The 27,571-nt window shown below is 41.1% G+C and overlaps 1 protein-coding gene across 1 annotated transcript in view; it reads right to left on the reverse strand.

The window, feature by feature from the left end:
• The window catches only part of KCNK13 (potassium two pore domain channel subfamily K member 13), a 62,476-nt gene extending 35,105 nt beyond the window's left edge, over nucleotides 1–27,371 (reverse strand). Inside the window, exon 1 of the mRNA XM_032187890.1 lies at nucleotides 27,023–27,371. Coding sequence (XP_032043781.1) covers nucleotides 27,023–27,371 — 349 coding nt within the window. The remainder of the gene's footprint in view (nucleotides 1–27,022) is intronic.
• Between the last annotated feature and the right edge of the window lie 200 nt (nucleotides 27,372–27,571).

Genomic DNA, 27,571 nt, shown 5'->3' on the forward strand with positions numbered 1-27,571 from the left:
GGTTCCAAGTGGGCATATCATACACGGAGAGCAGCAAAGTCTCCACAAGAGGTTAAAATACCAGTGAGGAGCAAACCTCCAAATGCTCCCTTTTGTTTGCTTACCTGTTGCTTATGGGTAAACTGTGAAGCAAAATGCTTCATCAGTGCACATGGTGAGGAATGGGGGCAACTTCCTAAAGGCCAGCTCTGTCCTCCTGATGGATGTAAAGTCTTCCTGATTGTTTGTCACCTTAGCAGAGTATCAATAATGATTTCTTTTTGGTTACAGAGCTTCTAAGGGAAGCAGGGAAGGCTAACATCAGCTGATTTCTGTTTCGGGAAAGGCCTAGTGGCTCAAACCAGCAGCATTTATGCATGTTCCAAAGCAACAGGAAGAATGTGTGTAACACCAATGTGTTTACCTTCATAAATAGCTCGTAAGCACTATATATATGTACATACATACATAAATGAACATATACATATCTTAGAATATAACTACATGTAGTGTATCTTAAAAGCATGTAGGCCTTTTTTCTTCATATTTGCATTACGTACTTGGCTCAAATACATCAAATACATTCCCTGACCATCTCCAAGATGTTCTGCAGTGATGTCTCAGGTGTGCTCGTGGGACACACGGTACTACTCCGTCAGCAGCCAGGGTCTTGTCCCAGCACAGAGCCAGAGCTGGATCCTAAGCCTCTGTCTCTGTCTTCTGGCACAGCTGCCCCAGCCTATGCTGCTGCTCCAGGACTCCGAGAGTGATGTTTCCTATCAAGGCCATAATGAAAATTCCTTTCTTCATTTTCACCAGAGGTACAGGGCAAAAGAAATATGTATCTGAGAATGCTTCCTGTTTCTAATTTCTGGTGAAACACCCTCTTATGTCTCCTTAAATTTCTATGGCATCTTCTTCTGCATACTCATCTTCACCTGCCACTGACAGTGGACTTTGTACGTTCCTCTCTGTAGTTTATTTAACCCACTGGGATTCCATGCTAGCCAAATTTTGCATTGAAAATTTTATTTCAGCAGTATTAACAGGGCATAATTACTGTGTATTTTAGCTCTGACATTATTTGTAATTGAAGGATTACTTTACTAATAAACCTAAATTTATTCAGCTGCATCCTTAGCCCACAAAATATGAGCTAAACTTAGTCCTTTTTTTTTTATTTTTCAGTGATATTATTGCATGGAACACATTCAATTTTCTTTCTTTTTCCTGCTCACATAGGGGGGGACAGATTGTATGATGCAGTACGCAAGATCTCTAAGGTATGGCCAGCTGACATTGTATAATAGCAAAGAGATGTTCTGACATCTGTAAGCAAACAAGATGAGTTCTTCCAGTGAGGTCAGACTGCCCCTCATTCTGTTCTTATTTTGAATTATTCCCACACGGGAAGATAAGCAGTGCTTCTCCAAGACCAGAAGGCATCAAATGCTTCTCCTCATGTTCAGACATTACGCCAGTGTGTCTTCTATCCATACATGGGTGCTGTAGAGGTGGGATGTAAAGACCCCACAGCACTTAAAAAGCATGTGGAGGTCCTATAGTCCTAACCATCTTCACATCTTTCCATATTCACTTCAGCTGAGGCACTGCTCACTTTATTTCTTAGAAGGGGAAGCCCAGAATATATCCACAGTATGAAACCATATTCTGAAAGACAGAAAGACCTGCAGGAAAACATTATTTCTAAGCTACCTAAACACCCGTGTTCAGTACACTGCAAATCATCCCTGATGATTTATATAAATGGGAACTCTGTCCATAGAGCCCCAAAGGACAATTTCATTCTAATTTTCTTCTTAGAATACTTTGTAAAGGGAAGTATATTTGAAAGATGATGCTTTTTTCCGTATCATAAAGATCTAGGTCAGGTCATATCATTGAGCATTACCTGGTAAGTGTAGCTTGCTACATTTTAGCACATTTCCCATCCCAAAGCACTGATACAATCTCAAAATATGTCAGGATCAAATACAAATCACTAGAACTAACACAAGTGGATGCGTCATGAAAACCTGAAATCATCCATTTCTTAACGACATTTATTTCCTTCCAGATCACACCTGTTTTGTTTTAGGTGATCTGTTTGTCCAGATCACCTAAAGTTTTGTTTTAAGAACAAAAGACCACTTCTCAAGGCATATATCCAGTAATGCACAGTTTGGAATAAAGAAAAAATTTAGTCCAAATTTGTCTAGATAAGAAACTATCATATAATTTCCTTCTTCTTTCTTCCTTTCTATATTACAAATTGACTGGTGAGAAATAAAAGTATTGCTGAGTTTCCAAGTCCAGAAGTTTCTGGGCTTAGGTAATTACCACCAGGCTCTAATCTAAGACAGTGGACCTGTGGCTCAAAGCACATTCAGTTCCCAGCAATAATCAGTGGCACAGTCTCTATCCGTGAGGAACTAAATCAACATTAACAGTGAGTTTCATATCCCAATGTGCTAAGTATGTACATTAGCATTGTAAAATGTGCAATCACCAGCTCCTTTCCCAGTGGCAGAGCTGCTACTTTCATTGCTATAAGGCTCCTGAAGTGAGGACAGAAGTCTTAGGATGATTTGCATTTCTATACAGAAGCCAGAAGGACCTGAGAGCTGCAAATTCAGATTCATAAAGTCATATTGTTATGGGTACAAGACTGCATTAGCAGTAATATTTTCCTTGTAACTAACAAACATTATCAGGACAGCTGGCTTTCTTGTCTATGCTAGTGATAATCTTCCTAGCTGGCACTACACGTTTGTTCAAAATGATGGTTCCATATTCCTTAAGTTGTAAATCCCCACGTGAACCAATGAACGTTTTCCATTGTTTACATTTCAAGGTTGATTAATTGTCCTGGATTTTCCCTACAGGGTGCTGAGAGCTCTGACAATGTATGAGCCCCATGATTATACTGAGGAATGGAACAGTGAAAATTCTCCCAAAGAATTTGCCTAGCATTGTTCCTCAACTGACACAAAGGCTGCTTTATGCAGTAACTCCTGTTTTAATGCCTGCTGAGGAAGATCCACAGTGCTCTGATCTTCATATAACATTATCATGAGCAATGTGTAAGAGTTGTGAAGTTGATTGACTGGACTTTACTGGGGGAAAAAACACAGTCGTGCTATTTTTACCCAGCAAGTTTCTTCCCAGTCCCATGGCAATGAGGGGGAGGAGAAATGGAAGTCTTCAGCAGAAAAAATGGTGGAGGTAACAATAATAATTTCAGATGATAGTGTTTGAAAAATGAAAGCAAAGTTTTGTCTTAGCCATTTTCATTTGCTGCTCAGAAGTTGCTCAAGTTTTAATGTGTGTGAGCTTCCACATTGCAAAGACCTGCTCACTCCTTACATTCTAGCTTATTTAGAGATCATTTACAAAGCAAAAAACTTTTTTTTAGGCAGAATATGTTAGCTTGTAAAGGTGTAGGGCTCATAAGTTCCATGCCTAATTCATGCTCTGTTGAATTTAGTATGTACACTCAGAACATGTAAATGCAAAGACATTCTTCCCATGCCTAGCCAAGAATTCATTACTCGCCCACAGATACATCGCAAAGCTCAGAGCTTTCAGAAATCTGAAGAAAAGTTTGGCATAGAAAAGTCTAGTAGTGACAGTATCGGAAAAAATAAACATGCTTATAGTTTCAGCTGAGTTCTGCAATAAAATGGAGCGTATATGCCCACCAGCACATCCTCCTGATTCCCTGTCAGTCAGAGAATCATTCTGCCTGAGCAATTTTTGGAGCAGTCAATTAGACTCAGTCAGATCTGAAACAGGGCTAGAAGTTGCCAAAATAATTATGATCCCACAGATTTTCTGATAATAGGAGTTTGGGTGGCAGACAGAGACCATAATTCATGTTATCCGAAAACAAGAGCAGTCTGGAAAAAATTTTTATATTTTGTTTGGCAGCAATCAGCATATATACATTGTCCAGACACCTAACAATGTAGCCCTTGATAAGAAACAGCATGTGCTGATTTTTGCAAAACACAGGGGGCCAGAAGACACGTTTAGTCTTGAGAAAAGGAGGCGGAGGGGAGACCTCATAGCTCTCTACAACTACCTTAAAGAAGGCTGTAGGGAGGTGGGTGTTGGTCTCTTTTCACAGGTGACAAATGACAGAATGCAAAGAACTGGCTTCAGGTTGTGCCAGGGGAGGTTTAGATTGGATATCCAGAACAATTTCTTCATGGATGGAGTGGTTAAGCATTGGAATAGGCTACAAAGTGGCACTAAGGGACATGGTTTAGTGATGGGACTCCCTTGTGTTAGGTTGATGGTTGGACTTGATGATCTCAAGGGTCTTTTCCAACCTAAATGATTTTATGATTTTGTGAGGACATGTATGGTTACTGTAGAGTTGTTTGTTGGCTAAGGAAATAAAAGGAACAAGTTAAAGGAAACTGAGTTAAGGTAAAAAAGAATAAAATGGAAAAAAAAAAAGTGATAGAACTGATACAATCTTGATAAAATTTCGATGTATCTTCACAAACATCTAAGTCAGTCTGGGTGTTACACACAGTTCAGTTGAAACCTACGCTATAACCTCAGCCTTGTTTCCTGAGGTTATTACCAGATGTACGAATACCCTGGATACAGCTAAAACCATATCCATAACCATCCCTAAGCTCATTTCCTCTACCTGGACTGCACAGTCTTCACCAGTCTCCTCTCTGACTTTGAACAGATAAGCAAACTTTGCTGTTCAGTACAGGAGAAACTGGATACATTTCAATTGCCTGAAACACAGAAGTCAGCTAAATGATACACAGTGGCTACAGGTCTGAAAACATCAGAATGCCAAATCAAACACTGAGAAACTGGGGAAGACTTTGAGGATTCGGTTCATTTCTGTTTATTATTACACTTGCTTATGTGTAGACATGTAAATAAATGCAGGTCTTCTGAGGCATGGCAAATGTCAGATACACATTCATGGAGAGGTGTCCCACCAGCCCTTCTCTGTAACTTAAGGAAGGAAGCATTTTGTAAGATTAGAAACCTTCATTTCTAATTGCTGATGCCCTAAAATAAATAAATAAATACATAAATAAATAAATAGAAAGTAATTTCTACCTACATCTAAGCTACCATCACAGGCCTGCACTTGCAGATTAGCATGGTTCATAGGCACAGCAGCCCTGAAGTCAGGCTGCTGGCGGCACGTCAAGGCAATCTTTGGCAGTGCGGCATCTTGAGCCGAGACCTTGTGATTTAAGAGCGAAAAGCCACAGTTTAGGCTTCACACTTCACACATACAGTCAACTAATGACCATGAAACTGTTATTGCCATGGTTCATTATGTTATGTCAAAGGGGACAATGACTGTTTTCCCAACAAAATGCACTTAATTTAGTGAAACTAAACTGGTATCAATTACAATCCAGAAGGGTTCAATGGAGATGAATATCTCTAAAATCCTGCAGGGTTGTTGTTTTTTATTGCTACTTTGTGCATGTTTTGACAGTAATCACTGAACTCTTTGAAGTTTCCAGAGGTTCCCATGGTGCTGTTATGAGAAGTTTTGGCAGATTCTGCAGTCCTCAGATGAACAACAGGAGGATTTATGCAACAGCAAGTATTGGATTTGTTCTTGTACTTCACACATCAGAGCTTCAGGCCTATGTATTTTTCTCCTATCTTAAAATGAAATCTAAAATGTAAGAGTGAATGGACACTAAAAACCTGAAATCTAATCTATTTTAAAAATAGCTCCTTCCTTATAAGAGCTTTTTGTGTTTTTAGAGAAGACTTCACTTACTATTTTGTTTCAGCTTACTTTAAGAAATGCCAGCACAGAGAAAGCTAGCTATACTTTGCTGTCCTGTGAATAAACAAACAAACAAGACATTTCTACTACGTTAATGATATATTTTACATATACTTGTGGAAGGAAAATTTAAAACTCACTTCTGCAGAGAACTGTTTATATATGTTACTTGTCCTGAACAGGAAAGCAAGTAGTTCAGATACTTCAGGGAGATTATTGAGCATGTGTAAAATAAAGCATCTGCACAAATCTGGATTGTATTTCAGACACCTGTATACAGCACCATCTCTTTGAGGCACACTTTCAACACAAATTCAAACTGCTATTCAGACTCTCTGTCCTTTGTAGTTACCTGACTTGAAATTCCTGGAGCCTGGTTGCTCCTCCACAAAGATCCCCAAGCACCTGAGTTGCCATGAATACTCAGTGGGATCTCAGCCTGAATATCCAGACTTGGTGTTTCCAGAGTCATAGAGAGAGATGTCTAAACTCTCTTTACATCTCCTGACTGACACTCATTGACTTTGCTAGGCATTGGCTATTATGAATTGTGTTCAAAATCACCAGTGGTGGTACCTAAATTTACTGCATACAGTGGGCAATGACTGAAGTGATCAATCACCCAGGAAGTCAGGAGCTTCAACTCTAAATCCTACTCAGCCATGGGGAGGTTTCAAACATTGCCCAGGTCAGCATCTAACCCACCAACTTGAACACAAGGCTGAGACAGAAAAGTCCCCTCCTAGGGAAACCAGGCTGCTGTGTGGATTACAGCAGAAGGAGAAAGGGAGTGTGACAAAGAGCTGCCAGGGAAGAAACTATTTGGATGGCGGCTCGGAGGTTCCAGTTCCAGCTCTTGGACTACTTATGGATTTTTCATTACGAGCTTCACTGAAGGAAATATAAAAACACTTTTGGAGTATGTGTGGGTCCAGACTCCTGAACAGATGGGAATGGGACTGCCCAGTCACATGTCCCAACCTCATTCAGATAGACTCCTTACCTAGCTTCTCCCAGGTCTAGGCGAAAAAAATGGAGTACAGCACTACCCTATAAAAGTACCTGGCCTTCTCTTTCTAGCCAAGGACAGCAATATGTATCTCATTTAGGAGTGCTGAACCACTCCATAAATATGCTAGCTGACTGTATAAAGGCACTTCAGTAACTCTGTAGGCTCATCTAAGTCCCCCTGCAAGGCTAAACATATTACCTTTTAATGTAGATAAGCCATCTAAAAAAAATTGTTCTGGCTATATAGCCTTCCACCATTTTAAAGATATTAATACCAGTGACAAGAATATTGGCTATAGAAATGCAGATGAACTTCAAAAAGACTTGAAGGTATTTTTAAAATTTTGTCATTCTGATTACTGGACAAGAAACAGTTGACAAAGCCACCAAAGACATGTAATACAGCCAGGAAAAATGTAAACATACAGCAGAGATCTGAGGTATGAATTCAGGGTAGGCTAAACCATTATATAAAAAAAAAAAAATTACCTCCCTGATTTCACCTAATTATCTGGATTCTGCTGTAAGCCTCCTTTATTAACTGTTATACTTCCATCTCAGTTAATTGACATTGTCATGACCAAAGGCTCACTGCCCAATGCCACTGACTTCTGTACAGAAAGCAACTGTATGGCTGTCCATTAATTTTGGTCTTTGAGGCTGAGCTGATTGAAATCAATGATGGAAAATAGCAATTTACAGAACAAATGACCTAATGACTTTGTCACCTCTGCATTTTATTTTACCAGTGTAGCAAAGTTCCAACACTGCCATCACTCATGATTGTAGCCAAGGGATCAACTTTCTGTACTGCCCTAGCAAAATGAGATTCTTCAGAGGAATCTGCTCCTAGAAAAAGCTCTCCTGTCAGTCCCTGAGCTTATCACACCAGACAGCAGGCTCAGGTAAAGGCACCGTGGGGCTTCTCCAGAGCTCTGTTCTGGGAGACCATTCTTCAGAAAAGACAAGGTCTGGTCTAAAGCAGCTGGAACGCCTCAGTCATGCCTGTGTTATCATCAGGGACAAGGTAATGGTCAGGAATGAAGGAAAAAACACACAGTGAAGAGAGAAGGAGGAAAAAAAATGTGGACAAAGCATACCAATGAAACCATCTGTAGCAGTGTCTGCTGCTGTCATCAGACCCCACAGCTTTACTGGACCCCAAAACAAACACCAAGACCCAGAGAGGCTATGAAGGGGATCCACTTCTCTGACTGGACTGTTGTAAGCACTACATTTTCCATGTTAGATACAAAATTCTGAAATTAAAAAACACACTGTAACTGCTTCTATTTGGCCAAAACCAAATCCATGATTTTAGAAAACAAAACATTATGTTACTTCTCTGGATGTCCTCTGAAAGGGCAAGAACTAAGGCCAGAACATTGCTAGAAAATCAGTAGTCCCATCTGAAGATTCTACAGTTAAAAATCTTTCCCATTCTTTTGAAATCCCTGATATTATAAGTACTTGGAAATTGTTGGTTTTTTTTTTTTTGTTTGTTTGTTTGTTTGTTTGTTTTTATGTAATTGAGCCTTTTGCTTCTTCTCTCTATCTATAGGTCCTCTGTTCACCTCCTAATTAATGAAATAATGACAACCAATTATATTTGCATCTAACACAAAGCGTATCGGTGAAGGTTGTTATACCCACTTAACCTTCCTTTCTCACTTGTTAACACAACGTTGGAATCTTAACTTTTCCTGCCTTTCTGTCTCACTGCTGCCTGGTGCGCTCATCAGCAAAGTTATTTCACTTCAACATTTTAATTAAGTGGCAGTCGAAAACTATGACCTGAAACGTCTACGTAACTTATGTCTCACGGAATGCTTCTTGCAAGTGAAGTCTACAAAAGACTTCAAATGCCTCAGGATTCTGTGGGCGATAAGTAATTTAGAAAAAATAGTATATAGTTCCTGAAAACTTGGGGACCCTGTGAAGTTCTGTCATGGAGTCAGACCAAGTTGCCTAAAGTGAGGAGTCTAAATCCATGTTTTATCGCTGATTTGAGTTATCTGATCACTGAGCCAGAGCCCTACAAGCACAAGAGCCTCAGAAAAGGAGAGGAAGGCCCTGTTCACTTTCTTCTGTTCACGTCCATTAGCACTGTAGTGGTTTTGCCAAAGAAAATTTGAATTTGGCCCTGTAGTAAGGGCAGAGGTTTCTGACATCCTCTGTGGAACAAAAAAAAAAAGTTTGTTTGTTTTCTCTGGATTCAAGCAAAGTTCTGTTGGCCACTGTAGCTAACTTCACCAGGCAGAACAAGCTGACTTTTTACCAAGTCCCATAATAGTTACTTGAACTGAAAAAAAGCCCTTGTTGCCAGATACTCAGTTCATTTCTAATTTTAAAAATAGAATATCTGTAAAAAATAAAAACAATAAGGGAACAAAGAAAGAAAAATTCTTGTATTCTAATTGTTTCTGTGTAGTGGAATTAAGTAGGAATTTTCTGACAAAACATTTTTTCATGGGGAAGTAACAAAGCATCAAACCCAAGTGGTTCACAGAAACATTTTGGTTTTGACATATTTTTCCCAAAACAGAAAGAGGGTTCTGACAATTGAGAAGCCATCTCGCTGAGCAGCCTGGCTTCCACGTGTGTGGCTGTGAGACGTCTCCACCGCATAGGCTACCCCATGACAGGTAACTGGTCACCCCAAAGCAAACCCCCTTTTTAGGTCCAGCAAGTGAAGTCCGTGGTGCACCTGGAAGTGTACAGAATCCCTGACAGTTCAGACATTGCTGCTTCGTGTTGCTTGGAAGAATGAGGAGGAGAAAAAATTGTTCCTGCAGACAAATTTGTATATTATCTATGGAAACTTTTGGAGTCTCATCCAAATGGCATCTCCTGTATAACAGAAATCCTGAGCCTGATCTAGCTCCAGCAGGTCACCTGCTTCCCCGAACTCCTTCGAACACACTTTTATTGCGTGCTGCCCTCTGGAAATGTAACCGAGCACTAAAGCCGTGTCCTGGGACAGTTCCAGAGCTCAAGTGTCTGGTGGGCCAATAACCAATTTCCAGCTAACTCCTTTCTTAATAAAGTTGAGCATTTGTTTTGTAAACAGTTCTGCTAAGAAACACATTTTCATTGTACAATTTAGTCTGTAATTCTGAATTATCCTACAGTCCTGATTTATTGTTAATGGGCAGATAAAATTATGAGCACATGTTTGAATTTACAAGAGCTCAGATAAAGAGGAATACTCATTATTCCTGGTCAGAAGCTGATATTCTGCTGCAGTCAGGAAGAGATTTGCCCCCTAATATCCACCTCCTCACAGCTGGTTATCTGCTCCCCATGATTTTGGCATAAGATCAGAACCTTGGGCCAGGGCCCACGAGGCATCACATGGAAGAAAAAAAAAAAAAAAAAAAAAAAGAAGACATGCAGAATAGAAAGGAAGAGCGAGGAAGAATATATTCTTGCAGAAAACAAGTCCTTCCTCTGCTACATGAGGCATTATTATGCCATGACAGAGGTGGACTGGTGGGCCTGATGCTGTGGTCCAGTAAGACAGATCCCATGCAGGAGGCTCTCAGAGAAGCCAGTATGAGATAAAGGTTTCTACACAATGCTTTGCTAAGAGCATCTTTCTTCTAAAAAAATCACAGGAATCAGTCAAGTATGAGGTTTTAGTTTTTCCAGTTACAGAATTTGGGCCTGGCTCCAGTCAATAGGTAGGATAAAAGTCAAAACAAGATGGGGGAGAAAAAAAGGAATGTATTTGGTGATGAAACTCCATTCAAGATGAAAGAAACTGATGTGATTTTAATATTTCAGATGAGACTCTCCTTCTGTGGATACTTACAGCTTTCCTGTAAATTCACAGCCCCTCACATTTATTCCTTCCTTCCACAGCTATTTCAGCTTACAGCTGGGTCACCCACTCTTCCTAGCACTGCAGCAAGGCACATGCCAGCCCCTGAGCAGCACAGCGCCCAGCTGCAGCCAGCTGCACCAGCATCGCAGCCAGCACCAGCAGCAGGACTCAGCTCAGAAGTCTCAGAGTGGCTCTTATTCTTACCCAAATTTCTTGCTTTCCCTTTTCTCTATGCCAATCAAGTGTTGATTCTATGCCAACACTAAGATATCTCAAACTAATACTTAAACGTTTCACACTTTTTGTTTGTTACTCATTATATCAAGAGCTGACATGATTTTGTCAGGACTGTAAATGCTTGCCAGTGCTCCCACTTTTATCTGCCAGGAAGGCAATTCTAGGTAGGAGCCTGTTGTATCTCACAGCTCTAGCAGCAAATAAACACATCAGAAACTGAGCTGATATTTTTGTATGCTCCAGAGATGTTCATTTTCATGCTAGATTTGGGCTACTCCCTACTACTTCCTTCTTGTGTAACACGTTCTGTCATGGAAAAAATGATCTGTTTGCAATTGGAAATGCTGCTGATATAATGCATTGCTCTAAGAAAAACAAAACAAAACAAAACAAAACAAACAAAAACCAACCAACCAACCAACCAAACAAAAAACCACCATAGATCAAAAAAGCTATTTTAAGCTATTTATTCTAGCCAGTATTTGATTTACTCTAGTATGGACAGAGGGGCCAGTTACATCCTAGAGAGTCAGAGAGCTTGCTCCACCTTGGGTACTTTCTCCTGAGCAGCTGGAGTGGGGGGTGACTGGCAGCAGGATCACCCCAGGGATCCCACTCAATCAGAACAGCTTTGAATTCCAGCTATGACAGCACAAGAGACTTGGAGAAAAAATGCCCCCAACGTGTGCAGGCTTGGTGACAGTTAACGCACTTGCTCTGCCCTCTTCTCAGTCAACTTTGGTGATTTCTAAAATATCAGCCTCACTGTCTCAGACCTCCTTATCCTGCAGGAGAACTTCCTGCCACCAGTGGCACTGGGCACAGCCATAGCTACATGTATGTGATCTAAATCTCTGCAGCAAGAATTGTGCACAAATCCATGTAACTTTTAAAATACTTAGGAAGGCTCCCGGTGTACTGGGAAACTACCAGAGGTTCGGAACAGGACTGCCAGGCTGAAGCTGAGGAAGACGGAGGTTACGTATAAAGGACGAGATCATTTTTACTCTATTTAGGTTTCTGGTTCATGTTAGTTCCTTGTTCAGGGAATTCTTCAAATGGTCACTTGACAGATCCCATCCCCGTTGATAACTATATGTGAAGTTTGAATGTCTGTGCTCAGTAATGAGATTAGGAGCACATCTCATTTTAGGATGAGGCTAAACAAACTTTAAGCCCTTGCCCCATGTGAAAGAAAACACTAACTGTAGCTACTCCAAGTGACTATATTTTCTACATATGTTCTCAGTGCTTCCCACTGAAGTGGTGCAAAGAAAAACAGGCATTCCATGTGTGGAAGAAATGGATAGACACAAACCAAACAGATCCTTTCATAATGTTAAAGGTCTTTCCTTTTCAGGAGCTACAGACATGCCAGTTATCAGTTGTAGGAGGAAGCACCAGTGTTATGCATTAATTGTCAAGTACAAACAACAAGATCTATTTTAGGGCTCATTATAGCAGACAGTCCAGGAACATGCAAGCCAAAAGATTTTGGAGCTTAGCTCCATTGTTAAAAAGACAGATGTCAATATTAAGCATGCTCTTTAGCCAGACTTGTGTCTTCAGAACATCTGTAATATCTGCAAATGAGGGACAGGGCATTTGGTATGGGTAATATTCAGTGCCACCAGAAGACAGCTGGATAACTGTGTTTGAGCAAGGGGGATGGAGTACCCATGCTGCTGCTGAAGCTCAGCTGGTGACTCTAAGTCCATGATCCTCACCTGCTTACCCACTGGCCCTCCACAGTGAGCCCCTTTTTCTCTGCAACTGCCATGATCACTTCCCCTGGCAGCCCTCTCCTCACATCTGCTGCTCACTCCCCATGTATCTGCTTTAAGCAGTGTCAATACCCAGCTGACTGCAGATCTTCCCTAGAGCAGATTAAAAGTAGGGTTTCCATCTTCTTTTCTGATGCAGTCATTTGGGTTAATGACCCTCAGAATTAATGACAAAGAACTTTAGGAAGAGAAAATACATAAACTAGCACTAATGAATGCTATTTATTTATTTTTTTTATTCAATGGGGGCAAAATTTGATTTTTAAAGTGCAAGTCTGTTCTGAGACATGACTGTAAAATCACCTAGTAAACAGAGCAGATCTGTTTTCTGTGTATTTTGAGTCATGCCAATGTTTTCTTTAGGGTGAAAAGGCTTTGCAGGCAGCTTCTGTAAAACGTTGAATTTAGTCCCTTGAACACTGGTAAGATAAAAACGAATCTTAAAATCATCTGCCCTTCAGTGTAACAGCGTCTCCAAGATATGACATAGGCTTGTAGACTAAATAAAATGCTTTTCCAAAAAACAGTATTTTGTCCTTGATGTGAGTAGACAAACACTTTACAAACTGTATAGAAGTAACACTGCAAAAGACAGCTTTTAAACTGATTGCAGACTCACCTACCTTGTTATTTACATGATCAACTCTAAACACATCAGGAAAACAGTTCCAAAGTTTTTGCAGTAAAACCTCATCCCGCTAATTTGCTTTTTCCAGTACTCCCCTGCATCTGCTCTCTAAGCGGGAGATAATTCTTTCTGGGGAAGCGTCAGAGAAAAACTACTGCTAACAGAAGCATTTCTCATATCAAAGGACAATTTGCAAAGCGGTAATCCATCCCCTGCTGCATAAATTACAAAGCATTTACTATCTAGTTTTGACAAAATTGTTACATGCCACCTTCTATTCCTCTGCTCCTTTGGATTCCAAAGAAAGAAATTGAAATGAACACACGTAGGGAGCCTTGAATCTGTCATTAATGGGACCAAAATCTGACCCTCAGAGTAAATGTTTTATTCATCCATTTATACCTAAAATACTACTAACTCCTGAAAAAAAAATCCTTCCAAAATGATTTTTTTAGATTGTGTAGTGGTGTCTTGTCATGGCACTGAACGATAGCAATTCTGTCATGAAACAAGTTTGTGACAGAATATATCGCAAATTAAAAAAAACACATGGGGGATGAGGTAACAGAACAGCATGTCGGTTGTAAATGTGGGGAGAATTCCTTTTACGTCCCTGTTCTGAAAGCATCCATCCCCACTGAAATATGGGCAAGACTGAATTCTTACAGGGGGTACCAGGGCAGTTTTAATAATATGGGGATTTGGCTTACAGCTCATCTGGAATGCAGTGTCTCTAACAGCACAATGATGTTCACACTTGTGTTGAAATGGCATCTTAGAGGCAGGAACAGACAACATTACTCACTGAAGCACACAGGACAGTCTTAAGAACTTTCTCATCATTCTACAAACCGGGCTTGTTGCCGCTTACCCTGTGAAACAGGAATACTACAGCCACAGGTGGATGATGCAGACTCTGGTTCTCTGGACAGATGAAAATTCCTACTTAAAGCATTATACATAAAAGATGAAAGGAGGAAGGGCAGCCTGTATAACAAAATGAACTCGTGCTTACAAAAAGAGAGAAATTTGCCATTACAGAATATAACTTTTCTGACAACAAACAGCACCACAGTGCCACTGCAGAGCATACAGAGAATGGAAAAGAGATGGGATGTAGAGAGAACAACAAAAGGAGGGAATAAAAAAAAAAAAAAAAGAAAAAGAAAAAAAAAAGTTTCATTTAAAAAGAAGATTCTGTCCCAACAGCACTACCCCATTTATATTTTGGTAGAAATAACTTCATAAAACAATCAGTTTCTGCTTCTAACTGAATTTCAACATCTTGTTATTTTCAAAGCATCTCTTGGAACACAACCATTTTGCTCCAACCAGCTTTAAGATATTTGAGTTTGACTATGTTATTAACTGGATGTGTGTGCTTAAGAGCACAGAATTCATTATCATGGGAAGCAGCAAAGCTCAGCTGTGTGTATAGGCTACATAATACGTTGCTGACATGAATAAGAGAATCACAAGTACAGATGCACACAAGGAACAGTCTTTTTTAGTAAGAGTGCTGCACAGCTGTTGCTGTGAAGTTCTGACTACTGCAAAAGAAGTGTTGAAAAAGTATAAAATGGATGCAAATACATGCTTAAAATAGAAAACTTTTTTTAGTTTACTTTGGTACATTTGTATTCAATGTTTTATCACCTCTTACTACTTTTTTGCTTTTTTTTTTACAATGTTCTAAAAGTGAAGCAATAAGTACTTCCCATTTCCTTTTCTTCCTAATGACTGAGGACTATCAGATTTTCAAAAGAATAGCTTTCTACTAAAAAGTGTCACACTTAAAATGCTCACCACTTCCCCTGTGTGGATAGAAACACATTAAGAGTCTTATTAACATTCTTATTGTGAGAACAAAACCACCTCAAACGCAGAATTGGTTTGAGGTTGCAAGAAGCCTGGGCTATATTTACAATCAACACCATCTTCTGGTATATTGATTTTCACAAGTCAAGAAAACTGAAATGCTTCCGCAAGCTATAGCCCTCCGACAGGGATGGCACTGTGAATTCAGTAGAACCCTTAAGCCACATCAATGCTTTAAAAAAAAAAATCTCTACTTTATAATCCTAATTTTTTCCCCGGCAATCTAAGATATATAATAATATTTCAAAGAAGACTGTGCAGGGATGATTTTTTTTCCCAGTTTTAACATTGAAACAATTTTATTTTCAAGTATTTTATACTGCTTTGAAAAGGCTTTAAAGTATTAACTGTTCATGCATCAACTATCTGAATAAATGCTTCAGTTTATCAGCAGAAATAATTCCACTGTAGTAGGCAGAACTATTTGTATGAGTAATGATAAACAGTCATCAAAGCCTTTATTTGCAGTATTTTATAACTTGACTAAACTATTCTAAAATTCGTTGAGTCAGCTAATATTGGAATTAGAGTTTGCAAGCCTCCTCCCCAGCATTCATTTAATTACAAATTTCCAATAGCAAAATATGTATATGCTTCTTTATATAAGTGGTCTGATCCAAGTTAAAGGAACTATTTTCTATTAATAGCTATTATATAAAACATTATTTGAACTGACCACTTTTAATCACTTATTTCAAGTCAATACTGTCTCACTGTTAGGTATACATGGTCCTGCCCTACTCTTAGCACTCATCCATTGCACAAATTAAGACAGCACCCATAACCAGCAAGTAGTTGGTTTAAATTGGTGTTTTTCTTTTCTCCATCCAACTTATCCCACTTCATAGCATGTCTAATGTTCTCAGCTCTGATTAGGCTTTTACTTTCAATTAAAAAAGTAATTTTCTCTCCAGGAAATAGGAAAACACAGTATCGCATGTGTCACCACTCCAGTCAGAAAGCTCTCGTTTGCTGTGTGCTCCAACATGCAGAATTAATCTCCAGCTCAGCCTGCAGCACACTCCTCGGGAAACTTCTGGCTTAGAAAATTATGCAGATTTACTCCTTGTTTTGATACCTATTTTTTTCATGTCACCATATAATGAGCAATTTAATAAGGGCTCACCATTACACTGGAAAGTGTTTTGCACAAAGCCAAAACCTCAGGTCTTTCAGAGAAGCATCCCTTCTCAGTCAGGCAAGTGGACTACATAACCCAGGGAGATTTTTTTATTCTTTGCAAATGTGCTGAACTCTTTGGAGTACCTCAAGGTATTAAACATGTTCAGATCCATGGTTTGATGTTCCCATATGCTGAGAGTGAAGTTGTCCATCTCTCCTTGCATTCATACCTGCAGGTTTTATTGTATTTGGTCTGGATGAACACATGGAGAAGAGTTTTTGAACAACAAGGTAGGCAGCCTCAAGAGAACCACCCATTACACAGCAGTCAGTACCTGTAACAGTTTACTGCCGGCAGCAGTTCAGATGAGTTCCTCCATGTCAAAAATCACATTTCCCTGAGGCACAGCTTTAGTACTTAGGAAATTTTGTTCTGCAGATTTAAATCCTTTGCTTTTGTCTTGCAGAATTCATGCTCCACAGCATTATCCAGTGTCCCCTTCAAGGAGTTTGCTAGTTAGGCTCTTCATAAGGAGAATATTGCCATCAAAAACATCCAGGTGAGTTCAGAAGCAAATTACAAATATTTTAAACTTCTAGGATCTGATCCAGTTACAAACTCATGTAGGGCCCAAAGTTTTGCATCATTTAAAGAGGATATAGTTTTAGCTTTCCCAAATGTCTCAATCCTCTCCTCTCCTCTCCTCTCCTCTCCTCTCCAGCATTTACTCAAAACCACTCTAAAAACCAAACACTCAGCTGTGGCCCCAGCCATGCCCCACCCCTATGTGAAGGCGAGGTCTGGGTGTGCACAGCCACCCTTCCTCCTTTTCCTTCCCTCCTCTGGTTTCTGCAGGGAAGCACTGCAAGTGAACAGTGGTGTGTTTTGCTAGGTCTCTCTTTAGAACAAGTGGGAGATGCAAGGAGCAGTGGAGGGCACAGAGGGAGATACCCACTGTTCAGTTTAGGTATCATTTCATTGCTTTAATTCTCCAGCTGTTGAATAAGAACAATCGTACTTTCCTCATGCTCTTTGTCTCTAAGTCATAGGGATATATATAACGCTACAGAAGGAGGTACACTTAATTACAGCTGACAGAAGAGCATCTTCCAGCAAAGTACTTAGCTCCTTACAGGACCAAGTTCTTCAAAGTAAAGATCTGTTTATATTAAGCTGTGGCTTTGATTAATCTCTTTTCATCCATTTTTCTCTTTTCACTCTAACAGCAGTAAAGATATTGTTGTATCTGATTTCACTGCTTTAATTAAGTGCTTCTCAGTGCATGATCAGTTCTATTTTAGGCTGTTTTAAAGTTTATTTAATTTGAGATATATACTAAGTAGGGTAACACAATTGCACTTGTCAAAGCCTGTTTCGTTCTAATATTAAAATCCTGCTTTCATTTCCTGAGGGTTTAACAATTTTTTTTTTAAATCTATATTTTCCCTGTAAATTTGTCACAAAATGCTTCTTATCTGCATCCTAAAAATACAAGGGAAAACTGCTGAAGAACAAACTTTTATATGCAGGGTGCTAAACACATAATCTTTTTGGAGGCTAATGGGGATAAGGAATATACTATGACAGAACCTGGGGAAAAAAAAAAAAAAAAAAAAAAAAAAGCTCTGGCAGGAGCATAAAAAGGTCATCTTGTCCATTCACTGCCCAGTGACAGAATTAAAGTTTCTAGTGTCATTCTTGGGATGACACCAGGGATGTCTGGTTAACCTGCTTTCAAGGACTACAGTGCTGGATTCTCTATGGCAGTCCCAGAGAGACTGCACAACTGGTTCACTTTATAGTCAGTGTTAGGAGACTTTCTTGTGTGTAACCTGAACTGGCAGTGTTGTAATTTAAGCCCCATTAACTTTTTTTCCTAGCTGCTGTGCACTTAGAGAACAGAGTATTAAATCCATCTTGCATCAGATTTTCACATATTGTTTTCTTCCACACGAATTCTCTTCTCTCGGCTATTCAAATTCCTTGATTTCTTCCAGTTTTGGCATAAGTTCTGTTTTCTAGATGCCTGGTCATGCCAAGTGCTTCCTTCTAGACCCTATTTCTGGAAGTGCAGCAGCCAAACATGAAAACTGTTTTCTGGATAATGCTTCCCAGAAAAGAATATAGTGGAAACATAACACTGCAAGCTTCTTCATACATTTCAATGTGATTTATTTTTCCACTGGCATAGCAGCAATTCTGGACTGCAGGAAGGCCCCTGCAGAGCCCCATTTGATACATGCTTCTATTCTTACAGGGATCCAGTGAAAACTGTTCAAAGAATACCGTGTCCAACTGGGCCCTACCCTATTTCATCGTGGCCACATGACCATTTCCTGTATGCTTCCTTCTGATTGAAATATAGTTTGAAATCTATAACTAACTGAAAATTTAAACATGCTGGTCTTTCACTACAGCTCTTGTCCTCTTTCTACATGTGGATTATTTGAGCCAGCATCATGAGTAACTTTTGTCAGAGCGACTGCTAGCCTGCCTTAACCTAATTTTTCTTTAGTTTTGGTTCCTCTGAGATTGTTTGCTGCAAGTCTCTGAGTTATTAAAACTTTTGCTCTTGAAATCCCCTGGTTTTCTCTTTCTCCTTCTCCTCTAAAGATTAATGAACTCTGCCACTTTGTGGTCACAGAAGCTGCCTTCTACATTTACACCACAGCAAAGTTAGAGACAAATTGAGAGGGTTTCCTCTTAAATTGCATTTATGTTTGAAAAACTTATAGGAGAATTTGTGCTAATCTCCCAGCATATAAACTTGTAAATAGATAAAATAAATCCTCCATTATGATCAAGCTCTATGCCCTGGACAAAAAGCCTCATCCCAACCTTCCTGAAAGAGAATTGCTGATATAATTATTGCATCTGTGGATTTCAGAGTGCTCTTAAATATTTACTGATCTATTTTAATGGAGAGGGAACCTGTGGCAGAGAAATTAACAGTCAGTGTCTTGATTCTGCTGCTTTCTGGGTGCCCATCATCAGATTGCTAGGGTGGGATTTATTTCACCTAATTTTCAATGCTGTTAGTATCATTATCAACTTTTGCATTTGGAACCTCAGCTTTTTTTTCTGGTCAGGGAAGAGAAACAGACATATTAGGACACATTAATTCATCTGACCTATGTAAGATATATACTGAAAAGTTGGATGACTTGAAGATCACTTGAAAACTCTGACACTAAGAGAAATTATAAAATGTACACAGTAGAAGTCACCTGGCCTTTTCCTAATCTTGTGGGTTACTCTTGTGTGGTTTAACCTTTTGTTTTAACCTCTGTCCAAGAGCAAATGTGCTAGGCTACCACTCCTGTGTTTTTTTAGATCTTGTTTTCAAATGTCACAAAAAAGAAATTCCAGATTCATTTAATTTCATACTTCTTTCCTATTGCATGGTTTGCTTAACTTAAAAATTTCTGCTTTGTTCTGCGTATAGACTGATGGTCGTTCTGTCGTGGTAACCACCGTTCTCCTTTTCCTATTTCTTTTTACGTCTTTGCTTTATACAGATCTGTTGTATATTCATCAGTAACTATTACAGTGAACCAATCACTAACTTGGGCAAATAGGTCCTTCAGAGGTGGGGAATGTACTAGTTACACAAACAGATGCAGTTCTAGAAACAAATAAAAGTTAAGTAAATTGAGGACTACTTGGTAATCTCTGTAAAGCAAATAAACTACCTCAGTTTACCTGCATCTTCCCTAAGCTTTAGCCTAAGATCTCGGTATTGGCAAACATGGCTCAGAGAGAGAAAGATGAAGGATGGGAATGTAAAGTGAAGAGCCTTTAGCTCTAGACATGCCTTTCCTGAACTTTCCCCTCAAACCCAAAGGAAGGGAATCAGTCTTGTAGTCATCCTCTAAGAGCACACATCTTTCAGGCTCTTAGAGCTATCAGATCAGAAGCATTAGAATGCATTTTTAAAGATGACCTACAACTAATGAAAGCCTTTTTATATAGAGTAGAGAAAAAAAAAAAAAAAAAAAAAAAACAGAAAAACAAACAAACAAACAAAAAAAACCTTTCTTATTAAAGTATCAGGATGAGATAGAGGAAAGATTATTCCCTTTTTGTCACTATACCAGTTGCCTGCATGTCAAATAAACCTCCTTGTTTTTTGCTGCTTCTAATTGCCTGCATGTAAAATAAACCTTGTTTTTTGCTGCTTCTAATTTCAGCTTTTTGGCTGCTGTTTCCTCCTCTTGGCACTGGGCAAACCTAGTTGTTCCTCTTTCTTTAGTAGGTCCATTTTTAAGAAATTAATTAAGTGAGTTTTTTAATATTTAATTAAAATCCTCTTTGCACTCCTTAATGCAAATGCAATATTATTTGAAAAACAAAAGAAAAAAAAATGGTCTGCTCTATTTACACAACAAAGGCCAGTAGGATTGTTTCAATACCTTCAGAAAATAACAGCCTCCAAAATGATCAGTGTGACAATTTTTTTTGCATTTTGTTTCTTTTGCATTTGTGAAATATTTCAAAGAAAATCTAAACATCATCTCCTTGCTTAATCTTACTTAGCCAGACACACTTTTCATTTCTAATTATCATCATATACTTTCTAACACATTAATTACTGCAATAACACTTTTATGAAGCCCTTCCTCTACTATTTCTGCTTATCGCAATGCCAGGTTTTCTACACTGAAAGTCTGAGATCTTTGAATACCTACCTTTTGCCATCATGGAAAATTTTCTGTGATTCTGAAACTAATTACTATTTTTAACGTATGCTGACAGGAAAAGGACATCAGACATGACATTCAGTTCCCCGTATTCTACATTTACAGGGTGTAAGTGGAATATGCTTTTCAAGTCAGAGACTGCAGGATATGGTAGATTCAAAGGGAAAGAGAAAGTGGGTGTCATACTAACTCAAGTAGCCATAACCCGCGCTGATATTTGGGGCATTCTCATCCTTCAGGCAGCTCTACAGTAGAGGAAAGCAGGGAAATCATTTGTTACCTTTAACAGAGCTTGTTGGAACTAAATGTTTTATATAATTTTTAAATGTTTTGGTTTGGTTTGGTTTTAATCTGAAGGAGAACCTAAGCAGCCTAGTGCAATACTTCTGCTGATGAGTATGGCAAGATGACAAAAAGCACTTTACATCCAGAAAGGGACTCAGAGGCTCAGTGGCTCCAGGAGTGTAACCCAGTCCTTGCATAGTAGTTCTGTATGTCATGCCTGGGAGAACTTCAAAACTTCAGAAGGGCACCTGAAACAGTCCCCACAGCACAAAGTTATTCATAGGAGTCTCCATTACTGACAGCAACCTTGGTGAAAAGAATCTCAGAGTCAGTAAAGATCCAGAAAACTGAGCTATATATACATCACCCTCCACTAAACACAGGTGAACAGCACATGGGCTACACCCGCAGCAAGAAGAGCCAGGCTATGCGAGGGGATAAAGCAGGGAACTGAAACCCAAGCTCTCTTCTTGTGGCAGAATTTTAAACATGATGCTTTTACATAGCAGCCATATGCCACTGTTTATAAGGAGAAGAGGGATCTCTTTAAAAGAAAATGTGTAAGAGTTTACATTCAGACAGGATTCAAGGTCAGATGTTGTCTTCTAAAGTTCATGACATTCAGAGACAAGTTCAACTGACATTCAGGGACAAGAACCACAACAGACTTTATGAACATAAAAACAAACTTAGCCTAGTACCAACTCACCAAGAAGAAAAAGTACTCCAGAATCTATGACACGAAACATCCAGAACCTGAATGAACTTAGAGAAAAGAAACACTGGCTCCTGTGAGCATACCGCATTGTCTCACCCGGGATTACTGAGTCTCGGTCACGGCCCAGTGGCTAGAGCAGGCCACTGTTTTGAATTATTAGGGCTGCTTGCAGCATAAACAGAATTTAAAGAATAACATCAGCCAGCAGAACAATGTACCTTGTGTTGTACAAGTTCCAACATGCAGATCGGGTTCGGTTGGGTAACGGCCTGTCCCTTGGTCTCTGTGACACCAGGCCCTCGGCCACCGGGGTGGCACTCGGTGCAGCCGCCACCCTTTGCTCACCCAAAGGATGGTAAAAACAGGGCAATCTGAGGCTACAAACAGTAGCCCAGTTCTCTATCTTAATGACCTTGGTGTTTTGTTGGGCATTATTCCTCCCCCTCCATTTGGTTCCTCCTCAGATGTAACTCTCCTCAGCAGCAGGTGCTGCATTTACACAGGCAAAAACGAGGATACCAGCACTTTGTCTGGCACGTGGAACACTCCTTCCTTTGCTCGATGGGCAGCGTGGCTGCCTTGCCAGGGAACAGCCCTGCCATGGGGGTTCCCCCCAGTTAGCCAGCAATGTTCCCCTCCCAGCCCCCTCTAGGTGCTCAGAGGAGACGCCCTGACTCCCCGTGCCCCCTTTCGCACACACTACCACCTGGTTGCCTCTTGCTTTCTACTGCACGAAGCCCACTCTTCTGCCAGCACATGTTGGCTCCTGGGCCTCAGGTAAGGCAGCAGGGGGACAAACCTCTTTTCTCACCTTGCACCAAGGCTGTGCACCTCCAGAGCAACACGCGGCAGCTTCTGCCACAAAGGACACAAGTTACGGCAATTTCTCCACAAAATGTACCTAGTTTTGTGAAAATGATATAACTTCCTCCTCTGCCTCACTACTTATAAGGAGTTCACACAGAAAAGACAAGAGGCAATGGGCACAAACTGAAATACAAGAAATTCTGTTTCAACAGTAGGAAAAAATACCTCATTTGCTGTGAGCCTGGTCAAACACCACACATATGCTACATCATATGTCAGTTTGATGAGTTACTTTCTTTAGGCTATGCCTTTATGACAAGACACGTTTCCCATCATTTAGAGTTAAAAATAAAACACTTTTAATCAAGACCATGATACTGCCTGGGATGAGCACAGGTTTTGTTTGTTTGTTTTTAAAAAGGAAACAAAGTCCTTTCAATTTTGTGAAGTTATTCACAGAAATACAGATGTACATGAGATATGGAGGCAGTAATGATAAGTCCTTCATTTGATGCAGCTGAAGTCAGTAACTGTTTTTTTCAGTGGTTTCAAAAAGCAGAGAAGAACGTATATGAGAAGGACCTATATGCTGCAAATACCCCATTATGTTAACCCTCTGGGCAGCTGCATCTACCTATTTCAAGCAGAATAGAGGGTGCCGAGGTGTCTATCACGAAAGACAAGCAGCAATCCAATCCATAGCTCTTCAAGCACCTGGGCATCATCTCCCTAACTCCTGGAGGCGCTGCTGTCCCAAAGTACCACAGAGCTTAGGTATCAGAGTGCCTTCTGACAGCCGTGACCTTACAGTCCGACACTGCTGAGCATCCAGAGCCTACCAAATGCTGGTGCATTATGTGGCAAACAGACAAACTAACCTGGAAAACAAAGGGGGTGTATGAAGGATTTTGCTACAGACTTGGCCCTGTGTGGAGCCAGGCATTGGACTCAATGATCTTTGCGGGTCCTTTCCAACTCGGGATATTCTGTGCTTCTACAATCCTACACAGGTAGGCTCCACTCCATAGGTTAGAGTTAGGCAACTGCCTTCATGGGATGAAGGGGCTTTGACCCCATCTTATTCCCTGGGATGACCTCCTGGCAAAACTAGGTAATCTGCCAGTTGGGCGGGTGCTTGTGGCTGCCTTCTTATGCCTCTGTTGTTTCCACTTCAGGGCCTAATGCTGGACCACATTAAGCAAAAGACACATCAAAATTAGGAATTACAGGCTGAGCATTGATATGAATACATCCTTTGACAGAACAAACTCTAGATTATTAAACTGAAAAAAGGACATTTTTTTATTCGTTTAGCTTTGTATTTTCTTGACAAATGAAAAGAGTTGGTATATTTTGTTTCAACCTCTTGACTCCACACACTGATATCACAGTATGATAGCTGTGTGACAGACATCTTATGTGAATCTTAATTAAAAATACAGTACTATCCCCTTAGATACTGTAAACCTCTCTTCTTTCCTCTCAAAGCCCAAAACACATGATGGCAAATCTTTCAAGCTAAAGTACAGGTAGGCAGTTGATACTAGCAGTAACATTTCAGTGATGCTTTAGCAGTGTATCAAAGTGGTTAGGTTTTCCTTATTTACTGCAGAAGAAATACATTTATTCGAGTACAGTAGCAAAACAATTGCCACCATGTGGAAGAGAAAAAAATATAAAAGATAAAGTTTATAAGAGAAATAGAAGACCGCTTCTTTGACAACAGTTTACCTGTTAAATCAAAACCTTTGACACCAGTATGTATTACTGACTGTGGACAGGGAGTATGTCATAAAAACACCAATTCCTGAAAAAGTGTCTTTAACTGAAGGCACCAAACTTAGCTGTAGAAATGTATGTGGCCACCAGAAGGATAGAATAAAAAACACAAGCCATAATTTTTCCACTTTCCATAGACTAGTAAGGTCACAACTGGAGCTAATACATTGATTTGGGGGCACTCTACTGGGGCATGAAAGAAATGCAGACCATTCAGAAAGGGTCAAGAAGAGAGCAAAATCTTTGATCAGAGACGTATAACACAATCTAGTGTTAGGATGAGCCATGATATGGTTGATAAAAACAAACACACTTGCAGGGCATGTGGGAGAATGGTCCTGCATGGTGTGGCCCCAGGGATGTGGCCAAGTCACCATCGTCTTGTGACCATCCAGAGAGCCCAGCCTGCGGCACACACTAAGATAAAGAGCTGAAACACACCAGCAGCCTCACAGAGCAGCCACGCTACTGAGGAGATTAAGGAAGAGTGATGACATTGATAAGACCAAAAGCATGCAATGCTACTGACCAGATTAAGAAAGAATGATGCTGTTGATAAAACTGAGAAAGTGATACTATTGATACAACTAAAAATGAGAAATGTCAAGTCAAAAGAAGGGGTAGGATGTAAATCTTCAAAGACTACAGACCATCTGAAGGAAGAAGGGTTCTCCAGGGCATTTTCTGTAGAAATGCTGATTGAGTTCTCAATTGTGGGCAACGGAAATCAGCAAACCAATGAAATTACCAGGAAGTATGAGTGACTAAGTGGATATTTGTGCTTGTAAGTAATTACAGCTAATAAGACCACAGATACTCTTCTCCCTCTAACAATCTCATTCATATAAGATAAATATTAACATTAAGAACTACAGGCATCAGTTATTACAGGTAAAAATTAACTCTATCACTGCAAAGGGGTTTTATAATATTGTGGCTTTCTAAGTTGAGAAAAGACTGAAGGGACACATGACAGTCTTTAGAGTACCTAAGAGGCCATTCTCTATGTCTGAGGATAAGACCAAAATTAGGAAAGTCACTAAACTGCAGTTAGGCAGACATCAGGAAAAACTTCTTTTCCAGTGAGGATGATAACACACTAGTCTGGATTCCTTGTGGAAGCTGTGGAATCTCCGGCATTGCAGGTTCAAAACATCAGCTTGGACAAATGCCTATCAGGAAAGTAACTGCACACAAGATACCTCCTCTAGGAACAGAGGTGGACCTAGTGAACTTCGGAGATCTGTTCCCAGCTCTGTTTCCTGTGATTTTATGGCAGTAGCAAAGGTTAGGATGAACACCATATTTTGATCATTCAGGGAACAGACCTGAATGGAGATGTTACAATCTCAAACAAACAGTATCAGTTCTCAGAAATGGTTTTAGCAATGTTATGTTACTTTAAAGCACCAGTTCAGCAGAACATTTAAACATACTTCTCCAGGTCTAAGGACACAAAACACCCAAACCTTAATGCCCTGAGGTAATGTAAAATCAGTCCAATGACACCTGTCATCACAAAATGAACTTAAGATCTAAGAAACTTGGTGCTGGGGAATCAGTAGAACTGCTGGGAAGCATCAAGTGTTCAACAAACTGATGGACAGCTCGCAGGTCCAACATAAAGCAAGACATCTCAAAGCCCGTGTTCAGGGAGCAAGTGTTAATGGTGATTTCTTGAAAAATTGCCCTTAGTAATTAAATAATCATTCCTCAGTGTGTTTCTCATGTGGAGTGAAACTGATTTGAATTGGAAATCCCATTACTAAGACATAGTGACCCCATTTATCACAGTGGTAAATGCGCAGAAGATTGCCTGTCTTTCACTAAAGCAAGCTCCGTTTCTCCGGGGCTCTTGGCTGCCCACAGCAGCTAACGCAGCCTTTCTGATGACACCCACAGGCTCCCCGGGGCGCTGATGTCAGTTCCCGGCTCTGTCCCTTTCCATCTTCATGTACTCTTCTCAGCCCCCCTGAATTTCTGTTCAGTATCACTTTCCCCTGCAGCTCCTTCTGCCCGGATAAACTCGGGTTTGTTCACCAAGAAGCAGGCAGTGCCCACCGACCTGTTGACTCTGACACGGAAAGCCAGTGCGACGGAGAGCTGGGTGGTTTGAAACCCAACCTTCCCAGGTGCTACAGCTGCCAGCTGGGCACCGCTGGTTTCAGGACTTTTGTTGTGTAAAAGATTAGCCCAGCAGCAAAGTCCCTTCAGAGCTCGCTGCCTACCGACCCTCCCCAACTCCGGACCGAAGACTCGCTCCAGGAAGACGCTACAACATTCGGGATGCCGTGGCGGCTCTCCAAAACCTTTCGGCTTCGGGTGTGAGCGGTGATCCCCGGAGCCTGTCCCCGCATCCCGAGGCTCCCCCGTTCCCCCGGGGAGGCGAGCACAGCCCGGGGGCGCCCCTCCACCGCGGGCACCGGCACGACGGCGGCACCCCCACCCCGGGACCCCGTCGAGTCCGGGCACTCACCGATGGTGGAAACGACGGTGCCCACGAAGTAGAAAGCGCCGGTGAAATCCCACCGGGGCCGGATGTCATCGACGCGGATGCCGGCCACGGCGGCCTCCTCGTACTCGCGGAGGAAGTGGCGGAGCTCGGCGCGGCTGAGGTTGTGGCGCTGGGTGAAGTTCTCCAGCCGCTCCTCCCAGCGCTCCTTGGCCTGCCGCTCGGTGGGCAGCTCGATGGCCGAGAAGACGGCGGCGCCGCACAGCATGTACAGCACGATCAGCACCGCCAGCAGGAGGAACCGCGCGTTGTCCGCGTTCAGGCGGCCCGCGCTGGAGCAGCAGCAGCCGCCGCCGCCGCCGCCGCACGCCATCCTCCGCCGGGCGCCACCGGCCCTACCTCGGGGCCCTCCCGCGGCCGCCGCCCGGCATCACGGCGGCGCCGCCCGCCACGCGTGAGCGGGGACGAGGGCTCGGGGCGACCCGGCGGCGGCCACCGGCCGTCCTGTCCCGTCCCGTCCCGTCCCGTCCCGTCCCCTCCTCCCCGCCCCGTCCCGTCCCGTCCCGTGCCGTC

The sequence above is a fragment of the Aythya fuligula genome, chromosome 5 (assembly GCF_009819795.1).
Source record: "Aythya fuligula isolate bAytFul2 chromosome 5, bAytFul2.pri, whole genome shotgun sequence".
In the NCBI taxonomy this organism is placed as follows: Eukaryota; Metazoa; Chordata; class Aves; order Anseriformes; family Anatidae; genus Aythya; species Aythya fuligula.